Source organism: Myotis lucifugus, unplaced genomic scaffold (genome assembly GCF_000147115.1).
Source record: "Myotis lucifugus unplaced genomic scaffold, Myoluc2.0 scaffold_112, whole genome shotgun sequence".
Classification (NCBI taxonomy): Eukaryota; Metazoa; Chordata; class Mammalia; order Chiroptera; family Vespertilionidae; genus Myotis; species Myotis lucifugus.
The window spans coordinates 1,825,665-1,840,620 of NW_005871160.1; the positions used below are offsets into that span (position 1 = coordinate 1,825,665).

Below are 14,956 nucleotides of genomic sequence, written 5' to 3' on the forward strand. Positions count from 1 at the left end.
ACGCTGCTTTCCAGGTGGATTTTTTATTGTTGTTCATTTTAAGTCTCAAATGAGTTAGTCAATAGGAACGTATCTTTGAAATTATAAAATACTGGACAAGTGCAACAGATTGTTCTCCTTTTAAACGTTGTTGATAAAAATCCATGAGGACTTCCGCCTTCCTGTTTAACCCACACATTGAATTTCATTCTGTGGTACTTTTGACCCTTGAAGTGGACTCTTCAATGCAACCGCGCAGCAGTTAGAGGCTGGGCCCCTGTCAGTGTCCAGGAAGAGCTGACATTGGTCTGCATTCCAGGGTTCCGGATGAACTTGAGTCTGAGTTGTCACTGTTCTGTCCCACCTAGTCCAGGATCTGCTATCGGAGGATCACGGGTGCAGTCTGCCGGCGACTCCGCAGTCCATTTCTGATCTGAAATCTCTGGCGACGGCCCTTTTGGAGACGATCCACGAGAAAAACATGGTCATCCAACACCAGAGGCAGACCAACAAGTAGGTGGCTGGGCCTTTGGTGAAGGGATGGGGGGATGGACAGGAGAGATGTGGGGTGAGGGTGACTGGTGGGACCACATGTCTTAAGGGAAGTAGGTGAGAACCCTTCAATCTGGAAGGAAACTCCTTAAACTGGAACTATGCTTCTGCTGAGGTCAAGCAAGCAAATAATACTGGCCATTGCTTATTGAATGCTTACCTGACCCACCCCCTGACCAATGCATATTAAATGGTGATTTTGATAGTACACTCACCCCGGTAATGCAGCCTACCTGTCCGCCAGGTAGGGGAGGTACCTCCTGGGTGCCATTTTACCCTTGAGGGGCTTTGAATGACAGGAACAGCCAAGCATCCTCTCGAAGGCAGATGTGGCTACAAGGGAAGCTCTCGTTACCCTTCAGGATCAGCCAAAAATATAGCAAAAAAGGGCGACAATTAAAACAGAATGTCTTATTTGGTTATTATAAACATACTGACTGTGTTGGGCAAAATCAAGCAAGTTGAAGTAGCCATTAGAGACGACAGAAGCAAAACAGAAAGTGTTCAGGGAATTGGTGAATAAACAATAAATTAAAGCAACAAACACTGCAAACCCCGCCCCGTGGTTGTCAGCACTCGGTGCTCAGGGGAGCCTTGCATGGGGTCTGCCGCTCCTGTCTCCATGTTGAAATTCTTAATTATTGTTCAGCAAGGGGGCTCTCCGTTTTCATTTTGCACTGGGTCCTGCTGGACCTGCTTACAAGACCTACACCCAGAGCCCAAATGAAGGGGTGGAAGAAGAGAGCAGCAACGAAGGGCTGGGCTTCCAGCAAGAAGGGGAGAGATGGGGGAGTTGGGCCCTGGAAAGTGATTGAGAGTATTGTAGAAACAAAACAGGAAAAAGAGGAGATGGAAGGGAAGGGAAGATCGCGCAGGAGATTAAGATATATATAAAAGAAGGCAGAGAGCAGTGGAGGGAGTCTGGGCAATCTCAAAGAAATGACAAGGGTAATTTATTGACAGAAGTCATTTCAAAGATTCTTTTTAAAGAAATCTTAACCAATGAATGAAACAGCCAGAGGCTGAAATGCAGCTACTTCTAAGGGGAGGGAGAGGGAATGGGAATCTCCTCGAACAGGCATGAGTTCTCTTTTCTCAGGCAGAGCCCTGCAGTGTTCCACATTGCTGTTGTTCTGACACCCCCATCTCTCTGACAGGTTGATTTCCTAATGCGTCCCTATGGATTCCCAATGGGTTGCCACCTCTTTTCAGAAAGACTGACATTTGCATTTTCATAGATTTACTTTTGCTTTAATGCATCTTTTCATTTTTAACTTTAATATTTTTGAACCATTTTGTGGTTCACACGTGAAAGGTTAAACAGCCCGGCCACTGTTGCCCAGTGGTTGAACATTGAACCAGGAGGTCACGGTTCGATTCTCAGTCAGGGCACACACCTAGGTTGTAGGCTTGATCCCCAGTAGGGGGCGTGCAGGAGGCAGCCCATCAATGATTCTCTCTCATCATTGATGTTTCTGTCTCTTCCTTTTCCTTCCTCTCATGAAATCAATAAAAATATATATTTTTAAAAAGAATAAAAGGTTAAACAACAATATACAGCAGGTCCTTGAATAACATTGGTTCATTCAGTGTTATTTTGGTATCATGTTGCTGTGTTGAAAAGGCACGTAACTCTTGTTTATATCAATCAGCCTATGGTAAAACTGGTTTTCTTATACATCATTTTGCTTAAAGTCAAAGAACCTATTGAGGACGTTAAGTTAGGACTTACTGAATCTCCAAACTACTGTTGACTCTTAGCCACTCAGTTTCCCTTCCTGGAAGAAACCAACATTCCTCATTTCTTAGGGATCCTTCCCAAACATGCATATATATGCAAGTGCAGAATATATTTATATAGATATACAAAAATGCTCATGTATATTTGTATAGGTATGCTCTCTCTTTTTTTTTATAAATAGTAGCTAACATACATATTTTTTAAGGTTTTTCACTGTTCTGCACTTCGCCCATAACAATAGATCTTGAAGATTGCTTCACATCAGTACATAGAGTACCTAATGTGCCATTTTTAATACTAAGAAGGTCTTAAGTTTCATGCTTTTGATAAATGTTTTATTTGGGAGCATGTAAAAAAGAACTAAACAACAAATGGAGTGTGGGCTAAGAATAGAATGTGAATTTTGTCTTCTTGCTGTTATTCCCCATGATTTAGGGTTTTGTAACTAAAATAACAAGATAGCTTTGTTTTGGGGGAGCATCGTACGTAGGAATAAAGATACCCTGTGCCGGAAGTGTCTTCCCTACTGACTGACGGTTACCGCCCACCCCTTGAGAAAGTGTAATGGGAGCCATCTTAAAGAATTGATGACAAAAACAGGACTTTACATTTTGAGAGGACGTTCAATTACTAGGCATTTTGCTTGAGGTATTTGTTGCCAAAGAGTTGGCAGTTGTCTGATTATTGCTAAAGAAGAGATGAGGTTCACTTGTCTTATAAACAGATGGCAAAGCATTAATAGAAGAGGCAGATGTTAAAGTACCGTTTCATGGAACACCACCTTTAGTTCTCCAGGCCTTCTCAACAATCCATCACTTTGCCAGTGTGGGGTGGTGGGATGGTGGTGGTGGTGAATTTATGAAGACACACTGGCCTTTCGCTCCCCTTCCTGCTGTGCCTAAAACTGTTCACTACTCTTCCCCTTCCCTGACCAATGGTAAATAGCTTAGACATTCAGTATTTTAGTAGCAGCATGAGCTATCATGGTTCAGAGCAAAGATTGAAAAGAAGGTCACCTGGGTGGAGGTGGGGGGCAGGGTTATCTCCAGGTCTGTGGAGAACCACAGCCCCTTGCTGCTGCTTCAGGTCCCGACTTTCCTCAAGGACCCTCACTCAGGGATTTCTGTTCCCTGTGTTGTCCAGAAAGCAAGGCTAGAGGCACAGTGGTGGCCAGTTCTTGAGTTAGTTCCGTCTTTGGAGATCCCCTCTGATGTTGTTATTATCAAAAACTGCTACTGAAAATCCAGAGTCCTGACATCTTGAGGATTTTCCTAGACTATTAGGTGGACATATGCAGAAATCTCCCCTATCTTAAAACAAACTGTAGCTAATTACAAATTTTGTTTAAAATCTCCCCTATCCTACAAAAATAAAAAATCCTCTCTCCAGCCTGTTTAGCCTCGAGCTACTGCCCTGGCTGTCGCCTATCCCCTGTTCAACTACTTGGAGAGTCCTCTATAGTCACAGCCACAATGTTTTCATAGTCTTTTGTCTCAAGCCTATCACTTGGATTCTGGATTTCATTGCCTCCACTGAAACATCTCTCTCAAGGGTCAGGCACATCTTCCAAGTGACCTCCTCTAAACTTTCCTTTAGAAGTATAACCACTTCTAGAATAAGGCAACACTCATCACACCTTCACACCTGGAACTCTCTTCCCTTGACTTCCAAGGCCCCACATTGCCCTAGCTGTCCTCCTCCATCTCCAGGTGTGCTTCTCTGGTCCTTTCTTGCCTTACACAGGAGGTAGTCTAGTCCCCTGTTCTTCTGAATTCTCCCATGCTGTTGGTGAGCAGATCCACTCCCCAGGCTACACTCTCATCTCTGCACTCCCAGATCTTTCCTCTCTCCCATATGTCCAGATGGAGATACTGTAGATGCCTCACACTCCTCACCTGCCTCCTGCTTGTTGCCTTTAGCTTCCCTGCATCCCCATTGACTTGTTTCAGGCCACCATCGTTGCCGACCTGGACAATGACTTTCTAACTGGTTTCTTCCAGTCCCTTCTCAACTCTGCATCAAGAATACTTTTCCTAAACCTCATTATGCTACTTCTATGCTTAATACCCTTCAACATCTCCCCGGTGTATAAGTCTTAACATTGTCAATATGGCAACAAGATAATTAAATCTTGGTCCCTACAAGCCTCTCTGGATTCATCTTTCATTCACTCTTCAGTTCTGCTGCTCAGTTCTACTGAAGGACTTGTGTATTTCCAGGCCCCTTCGCTTAACAGCTGTGTCACCCTGGGCACATTAGTTGACCTCCCTGGATCTCAGTTCCCACATCTACAAAATTAGGATGGTAAGAGCTGCCTCATTGGTTGTGGCAAGGGATTGAGATAATTATTGTGTAGTGCTTAGGGTAATATCTGGTACAGAACACGTGATTGATAAATATCAACTGTTATTAACTCTTTCCACTGGCACTGCGTGTGCCTGCACACATCTGTGTGTCTGTCTCCCACCAGGCTTTTAATCCCTCAAATACAAGGACAGGATCTGCTTCTCTGCATTATCCCCTACAGCCTCAGTGATCGTTTGTTGATTTGGTCAAACGGAATTGACTGGACCCTGCTCTTACTTCCACCATCTCCATCTATAAATACAGCCAGCTGTTAAGACCCAAATAGCCCTTTTCTCTTCCTGGGCTGCACATGCCATTCAGTAGACCACCTGCCATATTCTTTCAGTGTCAAGCCAATCAGGAGGTCCCTCTTTGTCATTTGAAGCATCTTGGGTTATATTTGGCAAGTCAGCTGTGGTTACATCCATATTTCAATATAAACAGTTTTAATGAGAATTTGCTCCAGACACAAGAAAGCTTATTTCCCATTGCCATTACTGGGTATTGGTTAACAGTATGCACTTAGGAGGCAAACTGAAGCTTAGGTTTGTGAACCTGGGGGACTAAGAAGAGCTGCTGGTGGCTAACTAGGCTCAAATTTTTTTTTAAAGGAGTCTAGTAGCCATTTTTGCACAGGGGCCTCCCACAAAAGCTGCCCTTTGGGGAGAAGCCTCTGCATTAAAATGCCTGCCTCTGCACTGAACTGTCTTTCTGCTTGCACTGTGTTCCTGCCATCTGAGCCAGCCCTTACAAAGGAGTTCCTGGAGTCCCATTTCAAGGGACTGAGGCTTTCCCCAGCCAATTAGAGCAGCTCTATTCTGACCAATCAGAGCAGCTATATTCTGACCAATCAGGACAGTGCCTTTGGACCAATCAAACTAAGGATTGATTTGGCATCCTCATTTGCATGGCAACCAACTAATCAGGGACCAGGGGCGGGGACTTCTGTCTATATAAATCAGCTCTGGATTAGGAAGCATACTTTTCAGGGAAGACTAAAGAATCCCATTTCTACGATTGGAGCAGAGCTGCAGAGCTGAAGAGGGTCCAGGACCTGGGGCAGCCTCAGAGCCCTGCTACATTGCCATTGAGCTGTTGGCACTAAATAAAGTTTCCTTCTTCACTGCACCCCAAATCGGGGGTTCCTCTTGGCTTTGGAATTGGTGCCAATGACAATGGGTTGACAGGTTCAAATCCAGACTCATCACCAGCTGAGTCCTGCATATGGTGTTGGTCAAGTTAACTAACTTCCATGCCTCTGTTTTCTAATGGGAGGAGTAGAGTATGGTGGGTAAGAGCACTGAGTGTTGTGAAAAGACAGGTTTTTGAGATGAACTCTGCATCCTTAGGCAAGTTGGTTAACCTCACTGTTCCGTAGGGTCCACATGTGTAAAAGAAGGATTAAAAAAACAATGTGCACTCCAGGGCTTTTGTCAGGTCTGATGAGATAATGCAAGTCTGGTAGGTGTTCAGCATGGACCCCAATTCATGTCCAGGACTCGGGAAAGGTTAGTTTTGCTGTTTGTGCTAACAGTATTGCAGTTGCTATTGCTATTGATACTGTTTCTACTACCACAACTCCCGCTGGGTCCATTTTACTGCCTGAAGCCCTGCATCAGATGCCAGTGCCAGGCCCAAAAAGCAGTCACCCCTGACAAACTTAGGATGTAGATGGTTGTGGACACCAGCAAGTTCACCTCACTCCATTTCTGGGAGACATGGCTATTATCTGGGAACATCAGAAAGAATACAGCCAAATGTCTCTCCGCCACGCCTTCCAACATTGCCCTGACGGCCTCCCTCGGTGTCCAGGGAAGAGTTAAGCCTTATTGTTTGTTTCCAAGAGGCAGCCACATACAGATGATCTGATCTCGTTAAGAAACGGGCGTCAACTTGAACACGGCTGAGATTGCATCTCAAACCCATCAGCTGGTGAAAAGGCAGCTTGGATCAGAGGCCTGAGCAAAATATTGAAAATGAGATTACGGAGAATAGTGTTTATTGAAGGGTCAGAGTCATGAAAGCAGAATAAACCCAACAATTGGAGTGAAAATTGAAAGTAATTGATCAAGACTATGCAGAATTTAAGACTTAAGGAAAAGAGGCAAAGAAAAGCTCTAAGTACCCAGATGAAGAAAACCACACATAGTAATATCAAAGACTTTTTCATGAACTCAGAGGGAATATTAATTAAGATGCTGTAAGTCGATTCAGATAAAATAAGGATGAATTCAAAGCCATATATATGTGCAGATATATACATATTCATGTCTCTGTGTATATGTGGGTGTGTGCAGCTATCTCTGGAATATAAAGAGCTGGGAGAACAATTCTGCTGTTCTGAATTCTCCTGTTGAAAAGAACCGAAACTTTGCTATTAAGGGATATTTCCGCATCATTTTAGCACAGCAGTGCCAAGAAAATTCTCCAATAAAGACTTTTTTCAATTTCCAGACCAATGGGGAGTGATTGAAGTTTTAGATGACTATCAAATTATTTCCCAACATATTTAATTTTGTGTAAAGGAGGGGAAATATATGCCCACATTTATGTCTTTCCATGCATATACACAAAGTTTGACTTCCGATTAAGTAGTGTAGTCTTTTCAAATACTCATTCCAGAACTCACATATCATTGAGTCAGAGTGGTCACCTTGGAAAGCAATATCATTATTCTAGTGATTTTTGCAATCACTGAGAGCTCTTTAGAAATGTCTATATTTTTAAATTCTCTCCCTTGATAATTACAAGCCATGAGAAAAGAAAAGCATTTATTTAATCAAGTACATTTTTGAGCTTCTGCCAGGCATTATGCTGGATAGCAAGCAAGAACTGGACATCAGTGCAACATAGGTTAGTTCTAAGAGGGCAGATAATATTATGTTCTTGACTCAAAGCAACATTACCAAGTATATTCATGCATGGTATTTGTTAGACTTGATTGTTTCCAAAACTCAGATCTACCTTCAAAGAGTCAAGGTGTGATACTACTAAGGGTATTCAAAATGCATAGTCAATTTTAGCAATGAGCAATTCCTACATAGAAATTCTGTAAGATGTTTGGGCAATGGTGGAATAATTCTTTAGCTTCTCAGAGGAACTACCTTTTTGGGAGAGGAGTCACTTCAATAGCAACATTTTAGTATTTTAAAAACTTATGCACTTTATTTTTATATGTATTTCCAATAGAGTGTGCGTGTGTGTGTGTGTGTGTGTGTGTGTGTGTGTATCCCATTTTTAGCATGTATCTTAAATCTCAAAACATTTTCTCTTAGTGTACTAGTGGGTTTCCCAAGTAACCTGCTCACAGGCTTGCAAGCTGATGAGATGCCTGCTAATCTGTCTGCTGCAATATTCTCCCCTTTTCCAGAATCCTAGGGAATCGGGTGGCTGAACTGGAGAAAAAATTAAGAACTCTGGAAGTTTCTGGTTTGTGGAGTCTCCCAGGTAAGCAGAACTTCATAAAACTTGTTTTTCTTTTCTCTTTTTTTTAAAAAAAGGAAGTGCTCTCATAATTTGCAAAGGAGAGTCTACCTTTCCAATGTCCTTTTATTCTAAGATAATTGCTGAGAAATCTACAAGTGCTTTAAACTTAGAAACCATCATTTTGGAGGGAAATTAGTAAAGTACAATACATATGCAGGTTCTCATCTACATAACTATGAAGTTTTGCTAACATAATTCTGAAACGGTCACTCCACGTGGCTATATGTTTTTTGTAAACTTTGTGAATATAGTAAATTGCTTCATTTTTGTCACCATAGGTGTCTTATAAAGATTTGTTCAATTTAATCATCAACCCTAAAAGTGAAAATAAGAAAAAACAAATATTCTCACCCTCATGCACTTACCAACCTCCTTCTCCTCTCTTCCCCATCCCATTTTTAACGTAGCTTGAAGATCAAAATGTCCTGTGGAGATTTTTTTCACAGTTGTACACAGTATCAATTAGCTATATTTATTCTGCTTGTCGTGGTAAAATAACCCCTTCATAGACCCCAGTCAGCTATTCCCCCTTTTCCTTTATACATCCAGAAACTTGTCCTTATCATTTTCCGTGCCTCCTCTGCCCCTAGAAGCAACGTTGTACATATATTTTTAGTTACTTAACCTTTCTACACAAGCTAGTCTCCTCTACCCTTGATTCATATCCGTCGCTTCCCTATAACGTCCAGGGAATGAACATTGCCACGGGGATATGAACAACAACACGTTTGTTAATGTAAATCTGAATCGCTGCCTTAGGTTGCCTGGAAGTGTGTTTCATAAATTGGAATTTTGAGCAGCGATTCCTTGAACTTGATGTCAAAAGACCTAACAAAACTAATTAGTGGCGAGTGCCATCCTGGGGATTTGAATGATCCATTTTGCACAAGAACCTTTTGATGCGGTTAAAACCTTATCTTCTTTGAAGGCCTTTCTTTCATTGCATTGAATTTCAACACAGTCGGGCACATTTATCGTTTATTTGTGCAGTCAGATTGCTATTTCTGTGCTTGTACTGAAGTTTGGATTTCCCACCCCTTCTCCAAATGACTTAGTGAAATTTCACAATGTTTTATTTCTACAACGTATGTAAAAAGCTGGGAGTTGAATAACAATGAATGCTGAGAATTTTCTTTCTGGTGATGTTTGGTCTAGATTCGAATGGCTATTGTGCAATAACAATTGTTTCTTTCCTTCCTTTTGCTGCCTAAAGGCCTGAGCTACAACGTTTCAGTAGGATTTGGGAGTATGTTCTATTCGACATTTTTGTGTTTGTGGCTAATATCATTAGTGCATAAATATCCGCGCCGCATGTAAATAAATAGAAATGCAGTCTCTATGTATCCTTGCACTTCCCTGATTAGAACAGTCAATTGAAATGGAGAATTTAATTAGCACAGAGCAAATATTAAATGGTGAAATTAGCTTTGAGGAACCCGGCTGAATGGATTTTATGCCATGGCCATGTTTGTTCTCATCGCTGGCCTCTGCATAGATACAAAGTGGGAGGGCAGGAAAAAAGTGGCTATTTCCCAGTGGAATAGCTTGCCCTGGCACAGTGATGAAGGATGTTACAGGAAGCAGCGCCTTATGATCATTTTCGAAGCCGTGTGAGAGTAAGGGGTGGGCCTCTTCCAGCATAAATCAGACCAGGCCCTGTGCCTATTCATTGTTTTACGGCTCCAATTATGGAGCAAGAAGCAGTGTGTTCTTTCCCCCTCCTCTTCCTCCTCCTCCTGGTCATCCTCTTCTTTTATCTACTTTTTCATCCTTCCTCTTCCTTCTCCTCTTCTTCCTCTTCCTCTTTCTTTCCCCAAGTGGGAGCCAAATCATAATGTTTCAGCCAGATGGAGGGAACTGAGTCTCAATGGTTTCAGAGAGTTGCTCACTCTCTCTTATTCACCATCATCTTGAAACCATCAGGGTTTCCTCCAGGAAATCAGCCCTTCAACCTGTTGATACCTTTTTGGGCATCACTTTGTGAATTTAGTTCTGTACCAGCCATTTCAGAGATGCCCCTCACCCGCTCCAAGAACCCACAGTCCCATTACGGATGCAAGAGGAATGTACATCAAGAAGTGAGAGGAAAGAGGGAAATGGCACATAATTAAGTGCTGAACGATAAAGATGTTGGTGTGTGAGGTGTCATTGAATACTAGCCCTGGAAGGACAGTGGAGAGCAAAACGTTCAAGGATGGCAAATACATGGTGTATATTACACCACACCCATTCCCATGGTAGTGGCAGACATTGCTAATCAATCGCATTGCTCTTCTTTGATGATTTCACATGTGGCCCTCAGAACAGCCTCCCACTGCTGGCTTTCCAGGAAGCCACCTCCTGGTCAGAGTTGACATGTGAGAGAAAACATTTACCCTTTCCTGAGCTAGTCTGATCTCCTCACTTTAGGTAAGGAAGGTTTCTTAAGGAAACCCAGGAAGTTAGATGATACCTGAGGCCACAGTGGCTGGTGTTAGAACCCAGGTGTTCAGCTCATCATTTCATGTGCCACCTGTCCCAGGAACTACAATTCGGAGAGGAGACCACAGGGTAGATCAGATGAGGAATGGTTCACAAAGCAAGCTGGATTGGAGAAGGGAAAGTCAGAAGCCAGAACAGTCTCTTCTGAGACACTAAAGGCCAGCAGTGAAGGAGCCAACCACTGGTGGCTACAAGGCAGAATTACTGCAGGGCATGGAGCATGCTGTGATGTTACTTTGACTCTCTCCTCCCTCCTTTCCCACTCTCTCAGTCAACAGTATGTGGCTCTTAATGCTCTTTGATAGAGTTAGGGCAAATGTGTGATCTTGCCTTGAAGTAGACAAGTCTGACAAATGTCACAGCCTGTGGAGAAATCATCTGGATAGCAAAGCATATCCCACACTGTTTATCCCATCTCTGAGAGGTGGAAAAGGTATGGGGCTATTGTGAGAAAGCCAGAGGGTGGGTTGGCCATATTGACCACAACTCTCAGGAAGGAATGACTGCCCGCCCTCCCCATCACCTCCCTGTCAGCCTCATTCTCCCAGCCCTGTGCTGGCCTCTGCGTGGAGAATGGTGCTTGGGGAGCTCGGAAAGGAGATGCCCTGTGTGTGTTCATACTCAAAGAGACTCGATAAGCCAGAACAAATATGGCAAGAATGGAGCCTGGCTCTTGGAGCTTTTCATTTTAATTCTCTCTTCTCCACGTTAAGCATCAGCCTAAGGAGGAAAATGTGCATTTTGAAAGTTCTTGGTCAATTTTAGAGAAGGAGATGAGGGATGTTGTGTTAGAAGGAATCAGGGGGGCTTCCAGAAGCCCAAACACCAGTTCAGTGGAACCTTTTACAGCAGTTGTGGTTTGACTCTAGTTTGTGGGTCCCTTGCCCACTCCTCATCCTCCAGTCCTACAAACCAAAGGGAAACTGCAACAGCAGGCCATCAGATTAGAGCTCAATTTAGTCAATATAGATGGAATCTGGACTGAGTTAGAAATTATAGAACCGGGATTCTCCTAAGAAAGATCTTTGAATCCTTCAAATATTTGCAAGAATGACCAAACCTTGGCATTTAGCCTTAAGATTAGGAAATGATCTCCCCAGGCAGGCATCTGGGGAGGTAAGTATCTTCTCCCCCAGTCGCCACCTTGGTTGAACATGAATGACTGGTGGCTTCTGTTTCTCTTCTCTACATGCTTGTTACTCGGATTCCTGGAGAGGTTTACTGTTGCTGGTGCCAGCATTTTGGAGGGGCCATGTGGAATGGATGATGCCCTGTGGTTTGAGAGGGCCACAAGACATTCCACCCTAGACATTTCCTCGTGACAGGAAGGGCTGAGGATCTCAGCCAGCTCCCAATTCGGCCCATAATTTTGATTCTTTGGCCACCAAGGCAGTGGGGACTTGGAAGGCTGGTTGGGACACAGAGGCAGAGTGGTCTTTTACTGAGTCCCCTTAAAGCTGGGGAGCTGCCAGCCTGCCCACTAGAAAAAGATGGGTCAGGAATTGCAGTTTTTCCCCTGACTTGAGAACAGTAACTGTGGCCTCGGTGGTGAGAAAAGTCCATCCTGAGGCATCTGCTATGGGTTCATAGTAACCATTAAGCCCTCAAGGTATTTCCAGATGGTATCTTTGCAGCTCAAAGGGAGACCTAATTACGTTGACTTCATTCTGAGAGTCACTTAACAGTACCCCAATGGTTCTCTTTGGGAAACCTCTCCAGACTGTGGCCCTGAAGATTTCTGGATTTTTTCCATATGTGAAGAATAGCTGTGCCACTGGAGAACTTCAGGGTCAGCTCCTATCAGACTTCTATTCTTCTAGCATGACCCTCAGATACCAGAGAAACCAGAGTGCTATGGCTCTAATAACATAGGCCATCCACCTGAGGTAGCAGCAAGCACCCTGCTCCCAGAACATCAGGGTTCCCAAGCATGCGCCTGCCATTTATTCACACGTTTATCAGATACTTGTTAAGCACCTAACATGTGTAAACTCTCTACTACAGTCTTGGAAATCAAGTTAATAAGACCGGGCCTCATGGGAAGATAGTGTTATAAACAAACTAGAGGCCCAGTGCATGAAATTTGTGCATGGGTAGGCTCCCGAGCGGCTGCTGGCTGCCAGCTGGGGCCTCCCTTCGTTCCGTGCCACCCCCTGGTGGTCAGCACACATCATAGCAAGTGATTGAACTCCAGGTCAGTTGAACTCCTGAGGGGACACTTTGCACATTAGACTTTTATATATATAGTTGAGGACTCCAAGGTAGCGTCTAGGTTCACCAAAGGAATGGAAGTCTTCACTCAAATCCCACTCTGTGCTCCATTGAACCTCAAACTGACCAAGATAGTAGGACTTTAGAGCCTCTGACCTGAGCCCCAGAGACAGCTAATGACGGCTTTAGAAAGGGTCTTGCGCAAAGTTAGACAGCTAAGGTTGAAGCATAGGCTGGGACATGGCCCCTGGGGTTTGGGGTTTGGCACAGTGGTTCCCACCAAGAGGGTCCCAAGGCTTCCCGGAGCAAAGTTTGGGATCCAGTCCTGCCTATTGGGCTGTCTTCACTGCCGTGGCAGCATTGCTTTCTGTCCACACCTTTTGTTTCTGTGTTCAAGGTGCTCATGTTTCAAAGCCATACTTCCCTGCTCCTCACTCCATAACTGGCCTTGAGAATAGAATTGTAATGGTTTCGCTTTCCTCCTTCTCTTTGCCTCAGACTTTCTCTGTCCACTTAGGGAGTTCATGCAAATCGAGTAAAGGTTGTGGCTGGTCTGGGACTGTGTGTTCTAAGTGAAAGTTTAGCTATGATAATTTGAGAAACCTGATACTACCTGACTTATGACAGAGTTATTATTCAATCTTAATGACCAAATCAAATTAAATCAGACAGACTGTCTATGACAGTGCTATGGAAGTGCCTCCTAAAGTAATAATTTGAATAGGTGGCATTTACCGAGTGCTGACTAAATGCCTAAGTGCTTGACATGAATTAATTCATCAAGACCACCTAGTGAGGTGGGTGCTATTATTTGTCCTTACTTAACGGATGAGGGTTCTATGGCTCAGAGAGATTAAGTGACTTGCCTGAGTCACCCAGCTAGCAGGTGATGGAGTCCAGAACACAAACACTGTAGGGCAGTTCCAAAGCCTGCTCTCCTAAGCACTGTGATGCTGTTGTTATTGTTAGTATTGCTATTATCTCACCTTGATCAGTGCCACTCAGTTTTCAGCTAACATACAGGTGTTTGTGGTCAGCCATGCCCTGAGCAGATTCTCAGGACTCATAGACAGCTATTCCCTGTCCTCACATGAGAGAAAGCACCTGCTGGCCATTGCCCTTCCCCAGTTTTATCTACGACTGAAGAAGGTGCCTTATTCACCAGCCAGTCCATTGTGTGTGTTTGTGGGGGGGGGGGGGGGGGCAGGGCGTGAAAGCAGCAGCAACTCCATTGAGTACTAATATGTCCACTTTCCCCTTCTCCACAACAGGGGGCAAGGACACCATTATGCTCAACGACCCCACTCTGCCCACCACACAGAGGTCCAGGTCCCCACTGCTGAAGTTCGCCGAGCAGCCCACTGAGGACAAAGCAAACCCCAAGAGCGGTAAGCACACCTCAACTTCTCAGTCCTTGCTTGGCCTGTGCCTGGGACAGAAGAGGGCTCAGTGGACATCAGTCCTGTCCATCTCTGTGACACTGCTGGGTCATTCCTTGTGTTTCTTTCTTACTCCTTTCTTGTTGCTCCCATGGGTTCTTCTTGTTTGACGTTTCCAGCCAAAAAGCGCAGGTCCCTGCACTCTCTCGATGGTGGCACAGAGGTTAAGAGTGAGAGCTCAGTTTGTTGAATGGCTTGGGTTTCTATTCCAGCCCCACATCGTATTGGCTGTGAGAACTTGGGCTAGTAATTCAGACTCTGTCTTCCTACCTATAAGTGATGGTGCCAACCTCAGGGAAATCTTGGCACATTGCCTGGCACATGGTACGTGGCCTGGGAATCAGTTGCCTGGAGAAAGAGTTGTATCCACTCCCAGGCGCACTTTCTGGAGGCAGGGTGTTCTGAAGGGGACCATTAAGGGTGCCAGAGGAGCCAGCAGGTGTGAGGGCAGATCTCTTTCCATGTGGCAGCCTTGTTTCTCCAACTCAGCTATCCTTCACGTCTTTTTAAGTTTGGCTTGTCTTCTTCCTCCATTCCCAGTGTGGTTGCCAGCTTCCAAAATGGCCCCACATGACCCCCTTCTGCTGGTATCTATGACCTACTGTGGTCCTCTCCTGCATTGTATCAGGGTTGATCTGTGTAACTCACAGAATACAGCAGAAGTGATAGTACGTGACTCCCCAGGCTAGGTCATAAAAGACACTTAGGGTCTGCCTTGCTC

The 14,956-nt window shown here is 44.3% G+C and overlaps 1 protein-coding gene across 8 annotated transcripts in view; it reads left to right on the forward strand.

Moving 5' to 3' along the window:
• The window catches only part of CCDC149 (coiled-coil domain containing 149), a 101,446-nt gene that overhangs the window by 73,834 nt on the left and 12,656 nt on the right, over positions 1 to 14,956 (forward strand). For all 8 annotated transcript variants that reach the window (XM_023757730.1, XM_023757738.1, XM_023757734.1 and 5 more), the window contains 3 exons: positions 348 to 492; positions 7,989 to 8,065; positions 14,068 to 14,184. In XM_023757730.1, coding sequence (XP_023613498.1) covers positions 348 to 492; positions 7,989 to 8,065; positions 14,068 to 14,184 — 339 coding nt within the window. The remainder of the gene's footprint in view (positions 1 to 347; positions 493 to 7,988; positions 8,066 to 14,067; positions 14,185 to 14,956) is intronic.